The sequence below is a fragment of the Plectropomus leopardus genome, chromosome 18, assembly GCF_026936395.1.
Source record: "Plectropomus leopardus strain MGB_pleo_1.0 chromosome 18, ASM2693639v1, whole genome shotgun sequence".
NCBI lineage: Eukaryota > Metazoa > Chordata > Actinopteri > Perciformes > Serranidae > Plectropomus > Plectropomus leopardus.
Window position 1 is genome coordinate 2,274,118 of NC_142193.1, and position 25,999 is coordinate 2,300,116.

At 39.7% G+C, this 25,999-nt stretch overlaps 1 protein-coding gene across 1 annotated transcript; it reads right to left on the reverse strand.

The window, feature by feature from the left end:
* Positions 1 to 341: 341 nt before the first annotated feature.
* LOC121956848 (mitochondrial adenyl nucleotide antiporter SLC25A23) lies at positions 342 to 25,977 on the reverse strand. The gene is made up of 10 exons (XM_042505250.2): positions 25,112 to 25,977; positions 16,518 to 16,641; positions 15,945 to 16,032; positions 14,637 to 14,748; positions 12,396 to 12,554; positions 9,714 to 9,866; positions 9,407 to 9,520; positions 8,676 to 8,843; positions 6,915 to 7,065; positions 342 to 6,833 (listed from the first exon to the last, which is right to left on the reverse strand). Exons 1-10 carry the CDS (start codon positions 25,322 to 25,324, stop codon positions 6,652 to 6,654), a joined length of 1,464 nt encoding a protein of 487 aa, XP_042361184.1. The 5' UTR covers positions 25,325 to 25,977; the 3' UTR covers positions 342 to 6,651.
* Between the last annotated feature and the right edge of the window lie 22 nt (positions 25,978 to 25,999).

Genomic DNA, 25,999 nt, shown 5'->3' on the forward strand with positions numbered 1-25,999 from the left:
TGCATAATAATGTGGAAAATAGTAAAATATTATAAATATTGTTATTATTTTTTGGGTGGAATTTTTTTTAGGATTTTAAGATACATTTGATTCCTGTCCCCATCCACAACAGTACATTGCTTAGCTTTTGTGTCAGACTCCAGCCTGCTTTTCCAAACTGTGCCAACTGACATCTATTGTATGTACTACACTGACTATGGATAAGTACACCATACAACCCCACTTTAAAAATTCAAAATATCCCTTTAACTAAAAATTGAAAAACTGTTGCAAACTGTGAAATCAGTGTCCAAAAATATTTTCAAATACTTAATACAGATGCAGGAGCTACACAGAGAACATGAAGGCAGCAAGACTTCATTTATTTTTCAGCATGTTTCTTTAAAAACTGTACTTTCTTAATTATGGACAACTGTTTTTTTATAAATGTATTTTCAAGAGGGCATCACAAAGTGATTTGATTGAGTTCACCAGAGTAACTGCATCCAAAAACAGGTGACTACACAAACATGACTGTGCCTGTCTGAGAGCAGGTCCCACCCCAAACCCAAACTCATACCTGCTCATTGTCAAACATGGCAGGTGTGCCAGCCCAACAGGTGACTCTGAACAAACAAGTCAGTCAGTGATCCTCCCGATACAGCTGTGGGATCACATACTGTGTGGTGAGACATACACACTTTTTGTGAGCTCACAGTAGATTATATTAGGTTGTGTAATCTTAACAACTTCCCTGTGTGTTTTAGGGCAGCCTTAAAAGCTGCATGTTAATTGTAAATTTTAAGGTTGAAGTCAGTGGCCCAATTTACATGTGTGACTTCAGTTCTTGACAAGCTGAAAAGTTCAGCCTCACTGCAGAGCTGCTTTCATTGTGTGATGTGTGTAGGCTCTTATTTGTTTCTCAGTTTTATAAATTGAATACATAAATCATTGCATTGCGTTGATGGATGTTTATTTTGAGCATTAACAATGTGCATCCTAAAAACACACTGCAAACATCACGTGGTGACCATTTATTCGTCTCATTTCCTGTTTCTTTTTCTTATCACTCTGGCACATCAGCAGCTGCTCATATACATTTTTTCCCCACATTTTTCTCTTTATTTTTTTATCAACACTTTCTTCACTCCCCTGTGAACAGCTAAAGAGACATGTATTTTTCTCAGGAGCTGATTGAGCCCAAAACCAGAGCTAAAGCAAGAGGGAATATTGAACTGACAGTCATCAGTTGGATACAAACATGTCTCCAAATTAATTCTGACATTGCTGTATTTGCTAAGTAGGTAATAACTGTATTGGCAAACAAGTTCAGTATGACTTTATTAGGTGACAACATGTCAATGTCGTGTTTACAGCTTGTCGAAAAGAAAAATAAATGTCCCAAGTGGCCAAATAATGAATGAATTTTTAAAGAAGGCCGTGCAAAAATATATAACATGTGGATGCTGTAGTTGTATAGAAGGAAACACCTGTATAATCCTGACGCATCAGTCACATTTAGAGCCCTCGTCTTATGTCGCAGACTGAACTCCATCAGTGAGACATGTAGAGTGCACATTCACATTCAACTGACACGACTGGTTTATCAAAACTAAAAAATCTCTTTTTGTTATCAAACTCTCTGCAGCAGTTCTGTTTTTTGGGTTGAAAATACCTCATAAATGAAAGGCCATACTGTTGTCACACACTGAAGCTCCACGTTCACAGATGGCTTGGAAACATGCACTCATGCTTTACAAATACTCTATGTCATGCTTGCAAGGCCCCGGTGGAAACAAGCATTGGTCATTTCAAGTAAGCTTGCAAGGAAAAAAATAACTCTTCAGGGAATCAGGCATTCATTAGCATAATAATATAGATATATGTCTCTGTCTACTGTACAAATAATGACATTCAAAGTCTATGGGAGTGTATCACCACTCCCTTCACATGCTGCTGCTTCAAAATTGCACCAGAAAACTACTGTGGAATGCTTTTGTACAGTTCATGTTCAAGTTATACCTATATATGATTTTAAAAATCATGCACAGACACACTCTCAATCATTTTCCCATTGTTTTTAAATTTGCTGTTTGCTCCATATTCTGACTTTTGCACCTACGGTTCTGGCTGAAGGCTGAAGCTCCAGTTCAGGGAACAAGGTACAGAAAATAGTTTAATATACCTTCAGTTTATAAAATATGTTTCAAGAGAGAAGATCTGATGGTTTGGAATATTTAGGATGACTTATCATCTGCCTCCAAAAACACCATCATGCTCAAACAACATACTGGCCACTAGTTTGATGGCAGAAAACAGGTGGACACAGCCAATATGGCAGCAGCAGCAGCAGCAGTATGTGTTTACTCCGGCTTTAATCTGCGCTCTGGACAGACTCTGAACAGACTCATAATCTCAATTCATATTGATACCATATGACAGAAATATTAGAAATTCACTGTGGCAATGTGGCAGGGAACTCTACTTGCTATGCTTGGCGGTCACTTTTGCAAAATGACAGGAGGCCAGGGGCCGGTCACAGCAGCCCCATTCATGTTTCTAGAGCATTTCTAGGAATTTTTTTTTGATAAATAAGCTGTATTTTGTTGCTGCTTCATGAGCTCTGGTACCTAAAATAACAAAAATAATTCCCAGTGTGAATTGCTTTATTTTTATCATTAATTGGAAATTGTTTTGGGGCCATTTAGCATCCTATGGAGGCCAGATTTGGCCATAAGTTGAGTATCACTGCTAGATGGTATGATAAATAACAATTAAGCTAAAGTTTAGCATAAACGTTCATGAGTACCTTAGAAGTATTAGTTTGGACAAAATACTCCCACAGTCCGAGAAATGATTTTGTCTATTTTGTCAGGTTTACATATGTGTATGTGTGTAAAAAGGGCGACTGTTTCAAAGCACTTCAATGATGTCAATGGATGTACATTTCTTTCTTGGTTTGGTAATTCTGTATTTCTACAGGGTAAACTGTCTGGGCTTCACTGCTGTTGAGATGAAAAGTTCTCTGAAGAGGCAAAACTGATTTACTAGGAGTTTCTTCTTCAGACAACTTATGAAGCTGCTGATGGGAACTCCTTCTTGTTTGTGATTTGGCTCGAATAACTCTGTAGCCCTCTTCACTATCTCAAACTTTTTACCAACTGGGTTTTTAGTGATAAATACAATTGGAATTACTCAGGAATCTCCCTGTTCCTGCCATCTACTAGCTAGAATCTCATGATGCAGCTGAACAGAGTGGGTTGTAGCTTTAAAGGGTGAACAAAAAGGTAATATGTTAACACTATGTTAATATGCCAGAAAAATTAAACATCGTAGCTGGTGCTGCTCCAAGACCCTTTATATTAACTTCTATGTTCACTGCTGGTGAAGAGATGTTGCCTGAGTCCAGAACTTTGGATCTGCCCATTCCACCAAATTATAGTTGACTGATCTGTCTGGCATTGTGACATGACACAGTGATTTCTCACTTAAAACAAACAAAAACTTACTACAGGGGACTTACACTTGGCCAATTGGACAGGGTTAATGTCGTTGTCATGCCCATCTTAACATCATTAATTCGTTATTACTCTACTTTGTTACACTCTTAAAACCCCAACAAAACATGTATGTTGCCATGGCTGCACATCAGTGTGGACTTAAAATGATTGATTCAGGTGAATACTTTGGTCTCCAGTGATTGTTTGAGGGAAAATTGAATCCCCCTCCCCCATGGAAATTTGTTAGGGTCGAAACACACCACACTGACATCCAATAGCTCGGGGCAACGAAGACTGATTACTGCAACTCCTGTGTCTCAGCCAGAAAGTTGCGTTGAACAAACTGCAATAACTACTGCCGAAGGTAAACTCCAATGCAAATTCAATATGCTGAATCAGCCGAAAAACACCTACAAGGGCCGACTAGTGCCAATGCTTGACACACTGCAAACATTGTCAGACAGTGGACTGTCAGCTTGGTGTGTCAGGGCCCTAAGAGTAGACCCAATGTCAGACTAAAGATGGAAACAGAGTGATTTGAATTCTGTCTGCTATCAGGCAAGAGGAGTATAATTCAGGGAATGGCATGGTTTCTGTGGCTGCCATGGTTAAAATGCAAGCCATGGAGGCAATTTAAGAAAGCAATTGTCAGACATTTAGCCTGTAGCTGTTTTCAGCAGCAGCTCTGTTTGACGATCCCACCAACGTCAGTTCACGCTGGGAACAAGCCGAGGCAGTGACTTTAACCACTAACTGTCTGAAAGTACCTGTGGACCAAAAATGTCTCAAAGTGACGAATGACATTAGACGGGTTTCCATTACAGATTTGAGCAAAACTTAAGTGATATTTCAGAAATGTGAATAAAACGCAATCGTGAGATGACTGTGTTTCCACTGAGTGATGTTCTGCGACTTCTCTGACGATAACATTCCAAAAAGCATGGTGATGGATGCTGAAAACATTAGCAGCTTTATTTCTTTTACAGCCACCACACTAGCCATCATTATTTCCAATCCAAGGCCACGTAGGCCTGTTATGGAGCCAAAATGGAAAGGCAAGCCCCTAATATGTGGGAGTGGCCACATATGAGGGAATTCTTTGAGGTGATAGTCCACGATTTCACAGAGGAATTGTGGATTCAAAACTTCCAGATGATCCGCTCAACTTTTGAAGAGTAATGTGATGCAATAACAGCTCTTGTAGCTCCTGTTGAATTGTGCCCAAGAGAGCGAGTTCCTACTGACAAGCACGTAGCCATAGCATCATGTGACCTTGAATCATCTGAAATACCACCTCATGCGCGTGTAAAAAATATTTTGCGCCTACTAATATTTTTCAACTTTCTCCTAAATAAGCAAGTTAGAAGCTACCCTTAGCATTAAAGTCCTTCTTTCAGCGTCCTACTCTGAATGATGGATTCCTACATGAACACATTTTGTGCCAAAATTCAAACAGTTTTGATCACTTTAAATGACAGCTTCTCTGCATGTTTTAGCCTATGCTCTTTTCATTGGATGGAAATGGACAGGCCTCTTTTGGAAACAGGTGACATTATGTTCTTCTGAGCATTGATCGTCTTTTAAACCAAGAGGTGATGACAGTTTGTGGGTTTGCTCATGTAGTTTAGTTTTTAACTGTTAAACTTTACTAATGCAAAGGGTCACTTTTGCTGCAACGCAATGTGATGTCATCCAGCAGTTCACTGCTTCAGCCAACATAAGCAGCAGATTACTTTGTGATGGAGCAATTCTGCTTTTTACCATGGTATTTCAGAAGTCATATGACCTGTCATAGGTAGTATTTCAGAACATGAGGTGACCCTGAACGTTCTCAGTCAAATCAAACAACTTGCATACTTACAATAAGGTGGAAATAGATAAACTTTTTGTCTTTACTTATCATTATGAAGTAAATATTGCAAAATTGCGAAATGTAGTGGCTAAAAGAGTTCCCTATTAGCGCCACTTTCACTATGCAATGCAAAAAAAAAGGCTCAATTTACGACACAAAGCAAGTGCGTCAACCATTTCACAAACAAACAGGAAGAGGATAGCACTTTTGTTTTCCCCAATATCTATCAGCAGCTTTCCTCAGTTACCAACACAGCCTCTAGCAGCAGCTGTAGGCTGAGAAAAAAGAAAAGTAATTCACTGGGCCGACTACCAGCAACTTTTAAGGTGGAACATATACAACTTAATGCATGAGATGACCACGTGAATCCATCAACACACCTTAAATGTTAATATGACAGCTTTGACCACTCTTTTATTGTCGCCCTTGGATGACAGACACTTTGAGTGATGAGTGGATCTTCAATTGTTTAAAAAAAATTATGTTAATTGCGACTGGATTATGTGAATTGCATATATTCTAATCCTCACTTGGAGAAAAACACTCAGCGGAGCATTGCTCTTGTGCACTTAGACAGCACTAAATCCCTGCTCTTGCCTGACACGGAGACAATGCACAAACCAGCCTTTTGTGAATATCACATAAAGAGAGACTCTCACTTCTGCCTGCTCTTTTTTGTTCTGAAAATGTTGGTGTGCAGCCCCGTTTTGTGGACGATAAACAGGATGCAGACAACCCACATGTAAGAGTGCTGTCTGTCGTGGAAAGGCTCCACAGATCTAGGGTCTAGGTACATATCTGTAAGGGTTACTTTGGTTCAAAAGGTTCAATTCTGAAAACTTCTGATGGAAACGCAGCTTTTGCAACAGCAACACCAACACTAACACTTGGAAACAGTGTAGGTGGAAGTGGGTTGTTGGATGGGGGAGTTGAAAAGTTGTCTGTTTTCACTTTAAAATATCTTTGTTGTTGGACTGTGTGCTTTGCACCAAGTCAAGTCAATGGGAATGAATGCATTTCCTGTTTGTATGTGGCATAAAGGTTTCAGAGAGGACAAATATTTACCTCATTCTCTTCTTCAAAATCCATAAATGAATATAATTTACCTGTAAACTATCTGCAAGCTACACAAGCTTGAATCTGTCTGGATATAGCAGGACCATCTCAAATGGATCTTTTCATCTCTCCTCTTCCCAGACTTCCTTTCTTTTCTGTCAGTGTCTGAGGAGCTGCATCATCACTGCTCCTGTTCTCACAAGCATAATGAAGCCGCTGCTTTTTCTGTCCTTTTTGTCATGACACCTTTGTCTTTGTCTCAGTCTAGTAACACACCCCGAGAACTTTCTTCATGTGCTCATACACCACATAGGAGATGCTGACAGCTGGGATGACTTTGAGGAAGTTGGGAGTGATGCCTCGATACAGGCCCGGTACGCCTTCATGAGATATGATGTATTTGAACTGTCCCACCATGGTCAGTTTGGGTTTACCCTCAGTTATGGCTGCAAGAAGAAGAATGATGGTTATTGCTGGATTATTGATCAGTGTGTTTAGAATGTGTCTGAATCTGATGTATATCTCACCTTGTGCCTGCATACGTGTCCGAATGAGGGCGAGGGGATAGGACGCCAGCTGGCCGCAGGTGCTGGAGATGGTACCACAGCCCAGCAGGACCAACACTCCTGGATCTGCTGAATCTACACAGTACCTTTGGAGCCAGGCGTTCTTCAGAGTCTGAGCAGTGAGCAGTTAGAAGGAGAAGAGAAGGGTGTAAGAGGAAAAAAAAATAAGTAAGCAAATTAAATTCATTCACTTAAAAATGCAGTGGTATAAAAATGCATTTAGAGAGATTCAAAAAGACACGCACATCCCAACAACCCAAATGTGAAAAAACAGAGGTTCGCACACTGGGGAGTTCCCCTTAAAGGATTTTATTCTGCGAAAATAAGTAACATTTCAAGCTAAAAAACGTTTTTGCTCAAACTCATAAGCTGTGTGGTTGACTGTGCTGCTGTTCATTGTGATTGATCACAGGATTCCCTTCTGTCTCCTAGTAAAGATACATTTGAAGCATAAGGCTGGTGATATTCAGTTAACAAACAAATGCCATCAAAAGACCCAAACCAACAATGGAGAATCCCACTTAGATATATATTGTGTGTATCCAAAGCCTGAAATATATTTGATCCCTCTGTGACACAGAGCTCCATTTATATTTAGCCAGTTCATGAGTCTTATGCCTACAACATTTCAGAAGTCTGACACCCTCTCACATCTAAAGACAACTTGAGCTTTTTGTCTCACACTTTAACAATTTTCAAAGACTGCCTGACTGTAACTAGATTTCTTTTGAGGTTATTCCCAATCTGCTACTGGTAGAAAATATTACACCTAACTCCCTTTAAGAAATGTAACATGTTAACAGTTCCTTACATGTCTGCAAAAATACATAACTCACGATAAAATGTGTCATATGATGACAGTATTATTGTTCATTTGACATCAATATAATCTGTAAATATAAACTGTATTATTTTACAAACTTCACATTTTTGGACTTTTTTTCAACTGGTTAGTTGTGGTGTTTTAGTGGGAGGGGAACATGGGAATGAGAGGTGAAGGCTGGCAATAATCCATGAAGCATCTAGGTGGATTTACTCATTTGAAATCTGTTCATGTCTGCACATGTCTAGTGCAAATTATTCCTCTTCTGGTGTTTTCCTAAACAGCTTAAGGTACATTACCACCTCTCTGTGGACTGGAGTAGAGCTGAACCTGATGGCCCAGGAAAACCAAAATGGATTATAATCAGATTTGTGATCTGGTGTAGGCATAAACTGTATATGTGATTAAGTGTATTTTTAAGTGTATTCAGATATGAGATACTTGAACTGATAAATGCACAAACATGGCCATAAACTCTAAAAGTTGTCGTCCTTACCTCATGTTTGAGTAATATTTGCTAAAATCTACAGCGACCAGCTGTTTTAGAAAATAACTGAGGTTTTAAAATATGAAACTATATGATAAGGATGTACGTCTTCAGTGGGAACCAGTTTACTTGGGTCTGAGAGCCACAGACAGAGCGGGGAAGACCAAAATAATCGATAGATGAACTAATACATACACACACTTTTAAAGTAAATTAAAATAAAAAAATGGAATAATGTGTTCCTACTTGAGAGGTAGTGATTTTTTTACTATATCAGCAACCTAATTACCAGTCAGTTAGACATTATCGTGTTTCCACGATAACTATTAAAGGTGCGTTTCCACCATAGTTCACTTATTGTGGTAGAGTGGCTTTATTACAATACATTACATGCATAAATATACATACTTACCTCATACACAGCTAAGTCGATGCCAGCGTATGGGATGATACCCAGTGTGTTGGGCAGGTAGCCTCTGTAGAAAGCCCGGACTCCCTCCGTCTTCAGGATCTGTCTGGCACAATCAGCCATACCTGAGTACTGTCCTGTCTTCCTCAATGTAAGACGAGTCTTCAGCACCTACCCAGCAGAGGGGGACAGGGGAAGGCTGAAGAAGGTACAAGAGTGTAGACAGATAGGAACTAGAGAATATTCTTCAATTAGACATTGGAGGAGGAGATAGAACTACTTTTAGTTGGGGCTGGGCGATAAATTGATTTTATCGATTAATTTGAATTGTGGTTTAGGACAATTTTTAAAATGAAACTCTTGATTTTCTCTTTAACTTCCTCCATCACTCTCTTTGGGCTATGCTGTAATGGCCAATAAACTATTTTGAAACTATTAAACTATTAAATTTTTTATTTTTTGCTTATTTTCAGGTAGTTTTCTTTAATTAATAATTTCTTGCTGATCTTTGAGCTATGTCTAATTAACTTTCTTTTTGCCTTGTATTTGAAGGAAACCAAACCAAAGTGTTCAGGCTTCAAAGGGTTAAAGGAGCTTGTCTGAAACAGAACTTGATTTGCATTCACGTAAAACTGAGTGCAATAAGCTCCAGAGACAGTGGCAGGAAATTTGCAAATTGGCCTTTGAGCACTATCTTCATACCAACCTTCCAATTACACAAATATCAGACTGACCTCCATGGGGTAGATGATGGTCTGGGCGGTAGCTCCTGCCAGAGAGCCAGCGATGAACCTCTCTTGTACCCTTAAACCGCCCCCCTCTCTGCTCCCTCGGATCAGCCACTTGATCTAGAGTAAGAGACAGAACACGAGTAGGGAAAGGCAGAGAGCCATGGAAGATGATGAGAGGGCACAGAGGAGTGGTAGAGATGATGCACCATGACACAAAGGACGTGCAAAGATAAGCAAAGAATGTGATTATCTTATGTATTGTATTATGAATGAAAAAGGATGAGTGAAGGTGAAACTGGAGAGCACTGACCTGTTCGTAGGCCATAAACTTAATGGCAGATTCAGGGGCTATCTTAAGGACGTTGATGCCATTTCCCCTCCAGAGTGAGAAGACGCCTCCCTCCTTGACCATCCCCCTCAGCCCAGACCACAGATTCATCCCCCGAGATGTGGAGCCGTGTACCTGGACACACAAACACTGCCGGCTCACTCACTTTACTACAGCCTGTGCTGTCTGTAAATAAAGAGAATTCCCTAAATCTAACCTGGGTAGGTTAGGTACAGGACATAAAACAGTATACTACTGATCATTTAAGTGTCCAGCAGACACAGAGCAACATTCTTATTCATATGGAGTTGTGTTTGTGTCCACCTGGTGAATGCAAGTCTGATATTCACTCTATTTTGTCTAATTTTGATCTCTACCAAAAACTATCCGTCTCTTTAGCTGCCAAGTGCTACACTGTTCACCAGCTAGTCTCTAACTGTCTATTTGCTGTGCAGCAGGCTGTGTACAATGGGTTTATTTAAATTTTACACTGAAAATAGCTGCCTGTTGCTTTGGACAATGAGCATGTATGGGTCCAACAAACCCCAGACTTTCACCTGGGAGGACAGTGTTCACTTTCAATATGAATGTCGAGCCAAACCAGGATTTTTTTCACATCATGGGGTGTTTTAGCATTTTATAAGTTTATTTTGAAAAAGACTGTTTGCATCTAACACGCAGAAACTGTGTATTCACTGCAAAATGTAAGTGTATTTTGAAAAGCCACAATGCATGGAACAGGTACAAATTGGCATGCTGTCCTGGATATCTTGGTTTAACCTGTCAGGAACCACTTTGGAATATTTCACTGGCTCTGACAAAAAACTGACAAAAAATGACCATAATAAATCAGTAGGAGGTTTCAGAGTGCTGCTGATCAATGCCATCATTTCTCTGTTTGATGGCTGCTGACATTTCAAGCTTTCACCACAGGCAGGGAGCCAACTTGTTGTGTGTTTTAGCTAGTAATGCTCCAACCACCCACCTCAGCTACCCACCATGTGCTGTGTTTCATCTCTGTCAGTGAATGTCAGTGCAGCATTTGAGGGATAGAGTGAGCTTCAGAGTCTGAGACCTTGACAGACCACCATAGGTAGATGTCTCCAGAACACTGCATCTGACACCATGCTGGTTATTTCTCACTTTTCCACAAAAATAAAAAGCATGATTGATCTGTGAATGAAGGACATGCTGAAGGTGTGGTAACCTAGTTAGATGGTAAGCTTGGAAAATGTCATTCTAATCTTCCTACAAGCTGCCAATTTTGCAGTTTAACTGTGTGTGAGTTTGGGGATTATTCAACATTTCCTTTGATATTTTTCTGATACATTTCTTAATTCATTATTACACACAATGTATAATATATAGTTTGTATTACAAGGCTTAAAACGTTCCTCCATCCCTGATTTTTCGACTCAACAAGATGTAGCAGGATTTAAGTAAAAGGAGAGGAAATTTTAATTTAGTTTTTTAAATATAGTTTAAAAAATGACCAATAAATTTACCTTGTGCCTTTAGCAATGAGTAACATGTAAGATGCTATATGAACAAATTGTCTTTTGTTTTGCTCATATGTTTTTTCGTTTTGCTTTTCTGTTAGGCAAGAGAACATTTTATAAGTGATCCACACATCTTGATTTCACCGGCCACAAATTGTTGCCCAGTGCAGGAAAAAGAAAGCATGTATGCATGTAGATCATTTAATCAATTTTAGATCATGTTTTAGAGTAATTACAATAACTGGATTATAAAATTTCAGGGCTTAAGAAATGCTGCTATACTTGGTGCATTGATCCCAGTTACTGTAATTTCAGTTACTGTGCATCACTCTGCTTACCAGAGCTGGAATGTAACTAAGTACACTGACTCAAGTACTGTGCTTAAGTACCAATCTGAGGAACTTTTTTGTTACTTGAGTATTTTAATCTCATTAAACTTTCCACTTACCAAACTTACCACACTTCAGAAGGAAATATTATAGTTTTTACTCTACTACTATTATTCAGTAACTACTTTTCAAATTAAGATTTTTGCATACAAATCCAAAAGAAATATACAAGTGCAGCTGAAACAATAAGTGGATTAATTAGAATATTAAATGGCAACTATTTTTTATCATCTGTAAGTAATTTTTCCAACTTCTCATATAGACTGTACGTATGAGGACTTGTTGATTTTCCCTTTAATTATTTCAATTATTTTTATTCAATACATCTGTTTAAACACTTTTGCATGCATTCTTTTACTTTTAATGCTTCAATACATTTCCCTGAAATCACATCTACTTTTTTAATTTAAGTATATTATACAGTCAGACTACATCAATTTCACTCCTGTCGAAGTTCTTCCTACAGCCTTTTTTGGTGTCATGTCTCCAGTCTTGTTCATGTGCCTGAGTCTTTGCACACCGCACTAAACCTGCCGTTATATAGTGTTTAGGGGGTGTTACCTGTGCTAACAGTTGACTTATGATCAGTGGTATTCATCATAAAGCACACCTGGTCAGAGCAGATTTGGATGGTTAAGAACATTTGGTGCATCTGGAGTTGACTTCTGTTATATTTGCTTTTAGCAGAAAAATTAAGAGAAAATATGGGAGAAATTTACGAGAATGTTGTTGCATGAGGCGTGTGTTTCAGTGCGATCGTTAGTGAAATAAGCCACCTGCAGGAAGACTTTGAGACGGTCCAGGGGAGCAGTTCCTGTCCGAGACACGGCCCCAGCCATCGCTCCGGCAACCAGCTGCCTCCACACCAAACCTGATCGCCGCTCCCGCTCTGAGAACTCATCTGGCACCGTCAAATGTTCCCCAATGTCAAACATCTACAACAACATGACACATTTATCTGGAGCTGTTTTCCAGGGGAGGTTATCCGCAAGTCTCATTGTTGTGAAATTGGTAAAGGTTTCTCTTAATGAAAATAATTCATAATACAGTTTTGATTCATCTTTCTCAGTGTCATCTGACATATGTAGCACATCACAATACAGAGGTAGGACCAAGTCCTTGTTCTGCATGTCACAAATAAGTCTCAAGTCTTTGCACTCAGGTCTCATGTCAAAACAGGCAAATACTGAGTCAAGCCCCATGTCAAGACAGGTAGTCTTGACTTATGACTTGACTGAAGTTTTTGTACTTGGCCACAAACACCTCAAAAACTCTTTTTCTAAAGATATAATTTCTATTGATGGCATTGCCTTGGCCTCTAATACAACTGTAAGGAACTTTGGAGTTATATTCGATCAAGATTTATCTTTTGCCTCCCATATAAAACAAACTTCAAGGACTGCTTTCTTTCACTTGAGTAACATTGCAAAAATTAGGCATATCCTGTCTCAAACAGACATGGAAAAATTAGTGCACGCATTTGTTACTTCTAGGCTGGATTACTGCGACTCCCTGTTATCTGGTTGACCCAACAAGTCTGTAGTCTCTCCAACTGGTGCAGAATGCTGCTGCACGTGTACTACACGTGTGGATCATATTTCTCCTGTTTTTGCTTCCTTATACTAGCTCCCTGTGAAATCCAGAATTGAATTTAAAATCCTCCTCTTTATCTACAAAGCTCTGAATGGTCAGGCTCTGTCTTATCTGTCGCAGCTCATAGTTCCCTACCAACCCTCAAGTTCACTCTGCTCTGAAAACACAGGGTTACTTGTGGTTCCTAGAGGCTCCAAAAGTAGGATGGGAGCCAGAGCCTTCAGTTACCACGCTCCTCTCTTATGGAACCATCTTCCAGTTTCGGTCGGGGAGGCAGACACCGTCTCCACTTTTAAAGGTAGACTTAAGACTCTCATCTTTGATGAAGCTTACAATTAGGGCTGGCTTGGGTTGCCTGGACCAGTCCCTAACCAGGCTGACATAGGTTTAGTCTGCTGGGGGACTCTCTATGATACACTCAGCTCCTCTTTCCTTCTATTGTTCCCTCCGTCTGCAAACGCTCATGTCTTTTTACAGCATTACAGCAACTCGGCTTCTTCTCCAGAGCATTTGTGCTCCCTTGTTTCGTAGTTTTCCAGATCTTGGCTCTTGGATTGTGGTGATGGCTGTGCTGATGCTGTGTTCCCGCCTTTGGCTGTGCTCGTGCTGTGACTGCACTGATGCTGTACCTCCGGCTCACCTGGATTTGGATCTTGGTTGTGCTGTTGCTGTGGCTCTAACAGGAGGTGCCCAGGAGGCTCCTGATCAGATGCCCGAACTACCTCAACTGGCCCCTTTCTCTGCAAAGGAGCAGCGACTCTACTCTGAGCTCCCTCCAGATGTCAGGGCTCCTCGCCCTATCTCTAAGGCCCAGACACCCTGCGGAGGAAATTAATTTCAGGGGCTTGTATATGCGATTTTCTTCAGTCTCTACGCAAAACTCATGACCACAGGTGAGGGTTTGGACATAGATGAACCGGTAAATCAAAAGCTTTGCCATTTGGCTCAGCTCCTTCTTCATCACAATCCATCTCACACTCCATTCTACCCTCACTTGTATATATTTTGTGTACAAGCAAAATTATCTTTAATGTCATTTTTTCCAATTGGCACTAACTAACGTAACATTAGTTCTTCATGGTTCTCTCCTGCAGCCTGACTTGATGCAAACAACAAAGTGAACAAAGTGGATCTGGATCTTAATGTAAGTTAATTCAGGAAATGAAGGCAACTAAATTGATTTGTGATACACTTTTTAAATAACATACTTTTTAATCTTTGGGTATCAAGTATTCATTGGTGAGAAAGTCCAAGTGGAGGCGCAAGTCTTTTTTGATTTTGTTGAGTCTAAAGTCATCCAATTTGTGACTCGAGTCCTCACCTCTGTTAAAGATCAGACTATCTATATGTAAGGATGTAAAGAATGTATATACTGTCAGCATTATTATCTGGATCATTTCTATGATTGGAACTTGGTGACTCACGTGGGAGTGTTTCCAGTGGTGGACGATCTCCTCCATGTTGTGGAAAGGGTTGAACAAGAAGTGATCACGCCATTCAATCCAGTTTATGGTCATAGTGCCATCCCTGTCCATGCTGGGGGAGAGAGTTACAGGACAGCTATACAACTGGAACAGCACAGTGTCATCAGCAGATTACTTATGGTTTCTTACATCTCAGTTTAACCCTTTAAGCCCCGCATTAATATTGCACACACTCTTATCACTCTGCGCACAAAATGCACTTTTCAAAATCAAGCCTTAAAAATATTATACATTAATATTTTTTCTGCTTTCATTGAGTGAATTTTTTTAACCAACATTAGTGCTAATCATAAATATCTAATATTCATTAACCTTCAAAATTTAATCCTTTAAATGCCAAGTTTTTGTCATGATGCCACGATTTTTTAGATGAAAAAAATAAAACACAAAAAATAAATAATTTTCAATTTTTAAGTAGATTTTTTTAATGATCACAGCCTGGAATACGTTAATGATTACCAGAAGCAATGCTGTTTGTGACAGTGCACCTAGTGGAAATAGCATTTAATTTCTCCATTTCCCCACCGCAAAAATCGCTACTTCGCAGATTTTGGCCCTCAATGACATCACCCTCGCAAAATGGCAACACCTGTATCTTAGATACTTTGACCTCACTTCAGCATAGCGGGAGGGGGGGGGGGGTATATCTTTATATACAGTATATGGTTTATACTCAATGCTCTTTAGAAGAATGCCTTTATGTGCAGGTGCATGGTGTTCTTCTATGGTGTGTCATTACAAAGTTACACCAAATCTTGAAAAAACGTTGTCCTCGGCTCCTTATACTGCTGATGCCGCTTGTTACCTGTTATGCCTTAAAGTTCTCTGACCGAAAGCTTGCACATTAAACATAATTTTTGCATGGGTTTGAGTGTGCAGGTGTGCTTTTTTTCCCTGTTGATTACAAAGACTGCCAACTACTGGCCTGGCATAGATACTACAGCGTTTTTAGTTGTTTTTGTCTGTGTGCATGACGATCGTTTTCACAAAGGAAATACTCTTCTGTTTTTAGTAGGGCCATCGTCATCTAATTGTGGCCTAAGAGGGCTCTAATATTTCCCTAAACAGTTAAAGACAACCTGCTGTAATTTTAAATATAAATGATGAAAAAGTTTTAAAAATATTTTAGGAAAGTTTTTTATTTTCTATATGTTATGATGCTCTCTCTCTCTCTCTCTCTCTCTCTCTCTTTTTCTCTCTCTCTCTCTCACACACACACACACACACACACACACACACACATTGTACCTCTGCAGTATCCTGGAGGCCTGCTCCGTGGTGACCTCCACACCAAGCTTGTGCAGTGAGTGCTGGATCTCTCCGACATCAATTTGACCTACAAGACAGAACAGAAAGTGTTAACATGTCTGCTTGTTCAGTCAGTAATATTAAATGTTCACGTGCATCAACAAAAAACAAGCTGTGGGAAGTGACAGAGAACTAGGGTAACGGGCATTTTTTAACCTGGACCCGCATTTGTGTTTTATTGACGCTTCGAAAATATTGTTTAACGTTTCACAAATCTATAATGGAAAGCTGGCTAGTGACAAAAACGAGACTTTTTGGTGGATGTACACTGTCTGTGATCAATGCCCTGCAAGGATTCTATTACAGCCTGCTTTGATGCTGCTGGCTGCAGCTGTCTTGCTCAATATTGGAATGATTAAAAAAAACGTTTTTCCTATTAATCACTTAAACACAGAAACATGGAAAAATCCAGGTTAGAAAATACGCAAGTAACCCTTTAATTGTGTGTGTGTGTGTGTGTGTGTGTGTGTGTGTGTGTGTGTGTGTGTGTGTGTGTGTTTAGCATGCCCACACCATCATTGTTGCGGTCCAGACTGTTGAAGATGTGCCACAGCCTCTTCTCATGAGCCCACAGGTACTGGGAAAACTCCTGGAAGTCCAGCAGACCATCATGGTTGATGTCGCTCTCGAGGACTATCTGTGGGGACAGAGGGAGACCGTCAGCCAGTCAGCAGGTAGTATAAACGGGTGGAGAGAGGATGGAAGCAGGTAGAGATAGTGTAGTTAGAGGAGGACACAAGAGGGTGTAGACGCCACAGAAGTGTCGGGGTCGGGGGTGTATAGAAAGTGCAACAGAGACACAAGTGAAGAGAGAAGAGGAAAGGCCGTGAGATTCTGTGCTCCCAGTGAAAGTCGAGGAGTAAACCACATCTTACCTGGCTGCAAACATAGTTTCTCCTCTCTTGATTTGGACAGAGAAATGGAGAGAAAGAATACAAGCCTAGTTGTTGTGCTTAGAAGGGAGGACAAACACTCATACTGTTACTTTTTATGTCTTAAAGCTAAACTTTTATATAATTAACTCTTTGTCCTGTTTGCTGAAACTGTGACCGTATCCACACAGAAGTACACAAGACAAACAGTCTGTGACAAAAGCCAGGTTCCTCTTTCCAATCCTTGTGCCTCTAATGGCAGTTGCTTGAACTGCGGCTCAAGTAAGAATACTCATTTATTAGATAGCACTCATTGAAATTCATTTCCCTGTTTCAATTACTCATATTTTTAGTTATATTTTAGTGCTTTACTTAATCAAACAGTTGTTTTTATTCATGTGCCTGTGTGTGTGTGCATGTGTATGTGTGAGTGGGTGGGTTTAACATGGGAAGTTTGGTGCAATGTTTGGTGCCTGCCTTCCGACGTTACAGCAAACTGTACACTAAAATATGTTTCTGGAGGCATTTGAGAGAAATAGACAATGCAATAACAGAATCTTGGTTCATATTTGATCAGTGCTGCCTAGTTTAACAGTTTGACTGCACATCATCAGTGGTGATTGACATGATTTACAGCTGGGTTAGAGCCTCTTTGACTTTGATTGGTTGTTTTTACATTCACGTGCAGTAATGCCATAAGAAACACTATTACTCCCTTTCCACCAAATTAGCCTTTTTGAACCGGTTCCATTGAGGATTCTGAACCAGAACCAACTTTTCTGGTTTTGAACCAATTTATTTTGGCCAAAATGCTCTGAATAGTTTAAAATTAGGTGCAGGAACCAGAATGGTACCAGTTACATGTTAGTTGATATGGTCAGTTTCAGCAAATATAAAAAAAACTGTTTTTTAAATAGTTACCAGCTGTAGCTTTAACTGAAGCACATGTACAGTATAATAACATTTGAATAGCTAAAAAAACAAAGAAACAGAAAATTACCATTGACAGCAAAGACTGTTAAAAGGTTGAAACATATCACATGAAACCAGTCAACATATCACTGTAATCTCCTTATGTGGTATTTTTGTTTTAACTTTTTCACAATACAATTATCTTCTATCTGTGTAACTGTCTTTTTTTCTCTTTTTTGTAAGGTGTATTGAATGATTTCACACTCAAAATAAACATACTAATTCACATGCACCCTACACCAGCACTTAATTTGAATTAATTTAGTCACTAATTGAAACCAATTTATATAGTTCCTCTGAATAACTGTAAAATGTCTTGGAAATTATCAGGACTTTCTGTGGAAATTATTAATTTGAGAGCTTACTCAGAGGTCTGTGTGCAGGTGTCTCTGCCAAAAAACACTCTGTTGTGAAGAGAGTTGGTCTGAGTCAAAAATGTATGAGAAATTTCATGCAAAAACCAAACAGGCAAACTGAAACCTGATAAAAAAAAAATTTTGCTTTGCCGCTGTGCTTGTTCCAACATGAAAACTGGGCTCTAATAGTTAAAATTACAATTGGAGGTTGTAGTGTTTAAGATGCATGCCATATTACTGCATCATTCCTGATTCAATTTTGGAAAATTTGTGTTTATCTTTATCTTTCTTCATTTGCTGTCTGGATCTCTCTTCTCTAATAAAGATAATATACCAAATTAATTGGAATTATACATACAATTTAACAGTGAACAATACTATGATCGTTCCGATACAAGGCAGAAGACTCAGTATAAATATAAATTTTCATTCCCATCCATCTCCCTCTGCTCTAAAGTGATGGCTAAAGGCTGACAATAACTGCTGATATGTGGATCTGTATTAAAGGTTTGTTTTCAGTCAAAGGTCTGTCTATTTGTTACTAGGATACCCAACAACCTGTCAACAGACCTCAAAGCCAAGAATAAAGGATTAGGTTTTTTTCTCAGAAGTTTAAAAATGTGCAGTAGTTAAAACTCAGTTTTTCTTCAGGTGCTTTGTCAAGTTTGCTGGGAACACTTGGCAACACTAAGCCCCCTAAACATAAGAGGCCTCAAAAGTCAGAGGACTTTCAGCTAATGATCCTATATGCCACTGTGTATGTTCCCCTACTTCTAAACCTGTGAGAACTTCTTATTTTATTTAAATAGTTAAAACCTACAGGGATAGTGCAAATTAAAATACATTGTTGTAAATGTGCCAGTTTTGTCATCTTGGGTTTGTCTATAATTGGCCTTCTGTGATGTCCATACACACAGTTTCAGATTTTCTGCAAACTCTGAACGTATTTCTTCACTGACTTTCATGTTGCCTCTGAAGAAAAGCAAAGAGAAATGGCTTCCACCTGTTTTCAAAGTGGTGCTGGCAGATCACAACATGTTAATGGGTCATTTGGGGAGCTAGTGACAACTAAGCTAGAACCAGCAAATAATGACAAAATCATTGCAACATAAAGGATAGAAAATTTGTACTATCAGCACCAATTCCTCCAATGTTTCCCACAATTATTTACTTTACTCAACCATCAAACAGCACATAAAGGTGGCAAGGTTATTCTTACTCAGTATATTTACATGATGTTAGAAAAAGTAAATTATTATGTTAGTCCAATTAGAACTGGAACTTTAAAATGCATAACGCATACTAGTGTGTGATGCAATAATTCAGCAAGAAAAAGGTGCAATAGTAACTTGCTGAAAGGCGGTACTGCTCTGAAAGACGTAAATGACTTTAAATACCGTGGCTCATAAAATTAACTCAACAGAAAAGGACATTAAAATGCCCAACTTTAAAGCAGAAATAAACACGTTTACAGCCTGATACAAAAAGTTTGGTCTTTAAACCAATGGGTGACACCACAGTAGTTTCATCTATTTTATTACAGTTTATGATACATACACAGAGCTAAGTGGAAACAACAGGTGAGCCCCAGGTTACAGGTTATGAAAGTCCCGCAGTAGAGGTCTGTACTAGTGAGTCTTGTGTGTATCTGGAATGTTGGGGTATATAAAAGTTTGTGCTAAAAAAACAAGTTATGTAGCCATCCTTACAATCACTGAAAAAGCTTCCTGCTTTGGCCTGAGGACAGAGACAAGTAGATGACAGTAAAGTGGTGTGCGAGCCAGACCAACAAATCAGCCAAGGTCAGCAGTGTGGCAGGTTTGTTTTACACCAAGACTGTTAAAATATTCATCCACAAAGGGTTCATTTCCTCCGCTAACTGGGACAGCTTGTCTTTATATGGTGTTATAACCAGGCCACACAAATGAGTGACTGACTTGCAAGAGGCTGATTCATGGCACAAAATGACTGCACCGTTTTATGGTACTTGTACTATATAAAGACAGATGATGGTTTCAATACCATAGTTACATTCTGTAGTCTGTGGCAGGGTTCTCTTTTCAAATACCATACTACTGTTGAGGGATGTTGAGTGTACATTCTGTCTGGTGATAATTATATAAGATGAGAATCATACAAGAATTTTCAGTTTGTTATGCCCTACAAATACTGGTATTGCTATCGTTTCATGCTGACTTACTGTCACACTAGCCAGGCTTGTTTTCAAATGTAGGGGAAAATTAATATTTAAATAAACAGGAAATCGTTTATAAAGGGAAAATTATAAGATTTGCTGAATCAAGATTATGAGGTTGAATGTTTACCTTGACAAAAGTCTTAAAATGATTGCTTTTGTTTTGTAACGATAAGATACTACTCTAAATTATGAGATATTAAGTCTATCTTTTAATTTAGTAAGATAAAATTATTAGAGAAGTTAAAATTATACATGTTAGTACCTAAGTCGCAGTTTCTTTCACTTATTACACATATCACGTACATTTCCATTTTTATTGTATTAACTTGGCATCCATTCTTTCTTTTCCTTTCCTTAAATGGGTATTCACTGGGGCAAAATCGCTGCCTGTTCAGACAGACTGCTGACACAACAACCCAATAAACCACATTAAAGGATGACATTGTATGTTTCTTCAAACCATGGATTAGCCTTGGATGGTATTGTGGTATTAGGGTATCCCAGGGTATTTAGAAATTTCGATGGTATGTTTCTCAATACTGTCATAAACCCAGGCGCTTCTCTCTCTATTGCACTCATTGTATGTAGTGCACAGCACGCACCACCAGAGCTCATTCTCTGGTCCCACTGGTGGAACAGGCAACTGAGCTGAAAGACACAGTGACACCTGGTGGTGGAGGGAGAAGTTACAGAACTGTAGACAGCTGGCAGCCAGCAGGCAGAGAGACTGTGGGGAATAACAGCATGTTTTTTACTTCTAACTTGGTAAATTAAAGATTTATTTGGACCAAACCAGATCTAGTGATTGTTGGAACAGTAGACTTACTAACTAGATTACTAGCAAGAGTAACCAAGACTGTTTGGGTGAGTTTTATTTTGCTTCTGTCGAGATGTTATGAAGTGCGTTTTATGATGAGTTTACGAGGCAATTAAGCCTTGTCAGTCTTTTGTGACCGAGAGGAAGTTAAATTCAAATGGTGTACTGTTGTTTTTCCGTGCTTAATAAGGAAAATGAGTGTGAAAATATTACTCTCTGAACTTTTTGTGGGTTTCTATTGTGTATTTAATGCTCTGAAAAGCTGAAAGTAGCACACTCATTATCATGTAGAGAATATGTTGAAACTTAATGCTTCAACCACCCTGTGATTATTGCTGGTTAATTTTTGGCATAACAAACACTTGGTTATGGTTAGGAAAATATCATGTTTGGATTTTGAGGTTGCTTGAAATGCAGCAATATCTCAATAAAAAACACCCTGCTTTTTCAGACTAAGAGACGCTGAATATGCAACGATGGGCTGCTAAAAACTCCCATGTTCCAATGTTCCCAAGCAGTTTTTTTTGTTTATTGTTCAGGCTTCAGGCCTTGGTGTCACTCCATCCACCATGTCCTCCACCCTTCCCCCAATGACAAAGTCAGCACATATACTAAGTCACTTTAGAAACACTAATATGATCCGTATGAAGCATACAAATGTAACGTATCTGTATTTGCAGAGATGTAGAATTCCAACCTTTTCTTCTGGTGACTGGTCTGGAAACAAACTGAGAACCTCAGGTCATGTTTTGGAAAAATGAAACTTGGTTTGAAAGCTTGGAGAAAGAGTTGAAAGACTGCTGTTACTTTGTCTGACTTCAGCTGCTGCACAGGAGTCCTGTGGTGCCACTGTGGAGGCTGCTTTGGTTGTAATGAGGAAAACAAAGAGTGTAACCCCACACACTGCACTCACTGCTCTCATACTTTATTGAACAGCATTGCAACTCAGGGGGTGTATTGGAAAAAGAAGGGTCTAGTTGGTAGCCATGGTTCAATTCTCCAAATGGTAAAGAGGGAGCTTCTGTGCTTCCTCACCGACACTATGTCCTTTAGCCAAGAAACACAGGAACATTCTTTATGACAAGAAAGCAGACACTGCTGTGCCAAAATAACTTGATCACAGTTCCAAAATGACTGATTTTTCTCTATCAATCTCTGCTTGCAGAGACGATTTATCAGTCATTTATTTATTAATTAGCATGAAATAAATGTTCATGCACAAACCTAAAATGTAAAAAAATAAACCCCCCTCTCATTATCATTATCACAGGGAGTTTACAAAGCTTTGGAAAGAGTTCCTAAAATAAACAGAACAAAAATTACCTCCAAATTTTCTACATAATGGCTAAATTCATTCATTCATTTAGTTGTAAAATCACATGCCATCTTCAAACTGAACTTACCACACAGGAAGTGGAATTCACCAGCTCAGCTGGCAAAGGAGGCAACTGTTGTTTTACAAGCAAATTTTTGGGCACTAAATGTGGGTGGTTTCATGCAACATATTGCCATATTTCCAATGGCTTTTTAGGCACAAATCATGTGTGGGTTTTTTAGCAACCCTTTACTGTTTTACAAGCAGCTTTGAAGGCACCAAACTTGATTGTTTTTTAGCAAGCAACTGATGTTTTCCCAGCATCTTTTTAGTCACCAAACATGGACGCTTATTTGTTCAGCAGCCCATCACTCTGTAACACGTGGCTTTTTAGGCAGCAAAAGTGGGTGTTTTTCAGCAACCAGTCAATGTTTTAAAAGCACCTGGTGTTTTTCCACCAGGGATAGTGCCATGAAAAAAACGGGTGTTTTTACCGAGACATCACGGCAATTGCAGCCGGGAGAGAGGAAAATGTTAGCATCATAGGCTACATCTTTGCAAACCACAGATACATTAAATTTGCATGTTTCAAACAGATCAAATGAACGCTTCTAAAGTTGTGTGGTGGTACATAAGCTGACATCTGGAGGTGGTGGGGAGGGTGATCAGTGTGACACCTAGGTGGGTAACCAACAAGAAAGCTTGTCATCTGTTGTTGCTTTTCCAGCTGCTTTTTAGGCACCAAACATAAATGTTTTTCTGGCAGTCTTTGCTGTTTTATAAGTGGCTTAAAATAATAGGTGTATTTTTAGCAACCCCTCGCTGTTTTACAAGAGGCTTTTTAGGGACCAAACGTGGGTGTTTTTAGAGACCTGTCACTGTTTTTCCAGTAGCTTTTAGGTGCCAAACATGGATATATTTTTGGCAACCAAAGTGGATTTTCAGGTAGCAAATATAGGTCCTTTTAAGTAAACTGTCGCTGTTTGAAAGGTGGCATTTTAGGTAGAAAATACAAGTGTTTACAAGAGGCTTTTAGGCACCTAAAGTGTGTTTTTTTTCTAGACCTGTTGCTGTTTTGCAGTTGTGTTTCAGGCACTAATCCTGGTGTCTTATATATTATATTGTCACTGTTTTTTAAGCAGCTTTAAGACACCAAACATGGTGTGGTGGTATGAATTTTGCCTGTTTTTTGTATTTTTCTGGATATTTTGGGCGTGACTTCCTGGTGCTGGAGCTCTGCATGCACTCCTGCTGCTCATTCTACTATTCAACTGCAGCATGAAAAACCCTGGACTCACACTTCCATACTGCCAGATTGTACACAGAAAACTTCACTGGAGAAGAGCTGATTTTTGTTTTATGACAATTTGCTTTTTTTTTCTTTTTCCAGTGCTCATTCCTCCACTGTCTAAACCACAAGACACTCAGCGTCCCACCACCTGTGCCTTCAGCCTCAGACTCGCTGCAATCTACCTGCTTCATCCACCTGAAAACTCAACAATAAATTCCTTTATATCCCTTTTACCCCCATGGCTAGTGGTCTTGTCTTCGGTCCACTTTAAAACCACAGTTACACGTGGGTTTTTTTAGCAACCTGTCACTGTTTTACAGGTGGCTTTTAGGCACCAAAGATGGGTGTTTTTTATTGACCTCTCATTGTTTTTCCACTAGCTTTTAGAAATGGGTGTTTTTGTTATCAGCTTTTTAGCTTTTGCTGGAAATCTGACAAAGTGGATTGCCCTGTTTTTAAGAACTGTTTTGTTTTTTGATTTGTACCAAAGCTTGTCTTGCTTCATTTACAAAATGTCAGTTATGTTGGGCTCTCCAGGCAACGAGACATCTCATAAAATGTCAGTGATAGTTTAAAATGATGGTTGTATGACCATTTTTTAAGTGAATTTACAAGTTTTCGAAATTATTTTGACATTCAAGGATATCGATTGTTTAGACTACATGTTTTGCTATAGGCTCTTAAACCTTTAAATCTCGAGCAAATTGGTTTGATTTTTATTTTTCAAAAGCATGAGGAGAATGCAGTGAGCTACTTAACAAACCATTGCCCCAAATGTGCAAAATATATATTTTTTTAAATTTCAAGAAAACTACCTGAAAATAAGCACAAAAAAGTGGCATGAGCATTTGTTACTGAGATTGATTTATAGGCCCTTTTTGTGTTTTTGTTTCTGTTCATTGCACTTGGCCAGAGGACCTGCTTTCTCTTATGTTTTGTTTCCCATGGTAGGAAAAAGTTTCATTCATTCATTTTTACAACGAATTTCTCAGTAACTTTTCTGTCACTTTTTAGAAATTTCTTAGAATTTTTGGTGCATTTCTTGCCAGGTCATTGCCTCTTTTTAGAAGTAAAAAGAGTTTCAAAAGGTCAAATAAGCTTGTGAAAGACGCCTGAACGCAGCACATGGAAACTGATGTCAGTCCAGGTTTCAGAGGGTTAATGTATACCGCTGCGCACGTCCCGCATGCCATAAAACGTGTGAATGGGATAGGTTGGATATGGAGCTGCTGGAGTGTGTGTGCACCTGTCTTTACCATATGTGTCCCCTGTCTCCCCGTGCCTCACCTCCTCCGCCTCTCCCTGGTGTAAACCCCGGGCTGCCAGTCCGGTCCGCAGCTCATTGATGTCCACCTTGCCATCACTGTTCAGGTCCAGCTGCTTGAAGAGCTCTGCATATTTCCTCTCTCTGTCCGGGTCCACAGACGCTCCTACACCTCCGGTTTCCTCGATTCCTCGGTGGCGAGTCTGGCCGCTGAACCCCTCCTCTTCTTCGCCCATGTGAAAGAAGGACAGCCGGTTTTCTCTACTGGTCCTCTGATTTCACAGCCGAGCATAACACTGTTAGCACCGAAATGAGCGCGAGCTGCGTGCTTGTTACCAGAGAGACCGGAGCGCTGCCATGAACAGAGCCGGCCGGAGAGCTGAGCGGCCGCTTCTCCTGCTCAGCAACTCCCCTCCCTCCCGGATTGATGGAGGGATAGAAGGGTGGATAAATAAATGTTTGTGGTTCAGACGAGCTGTGAAATTAATCCCACTATGAGTTCTCTGTCACGCGCATAAACTCCGTCAGATGAAAGTTTGCTTGGCAGCTTGCGCTAAAGCAGCCGGTTTTACCGCAGTCCCTCAGAACAGCGCTGACACATCTGTGCGCGCGCGAGGAGCCTGATAAGAACAGCGTCAGCTCACACAGCCTGCGTGTATTTGGCCTATTTGTATTCTACAGTCAATTAAGGTGAAAATATCCGAGCCGACCTCACAGTAAAGAGACTAAACGCATTTACCTCCTCACATTAATCCACCCACTCCCTCTCTGCGAAACCGCGCGGCTCCTCCAGCTCGAGGCTACATCACGCGATACGCACGGAATCTTCAGCGCGCGCGCTCACAGTTGACAATCCAGCACAGAAAGGAGCGGGTTATTGAGTTCAGACAGTTTGCTACAGATAGGCTACG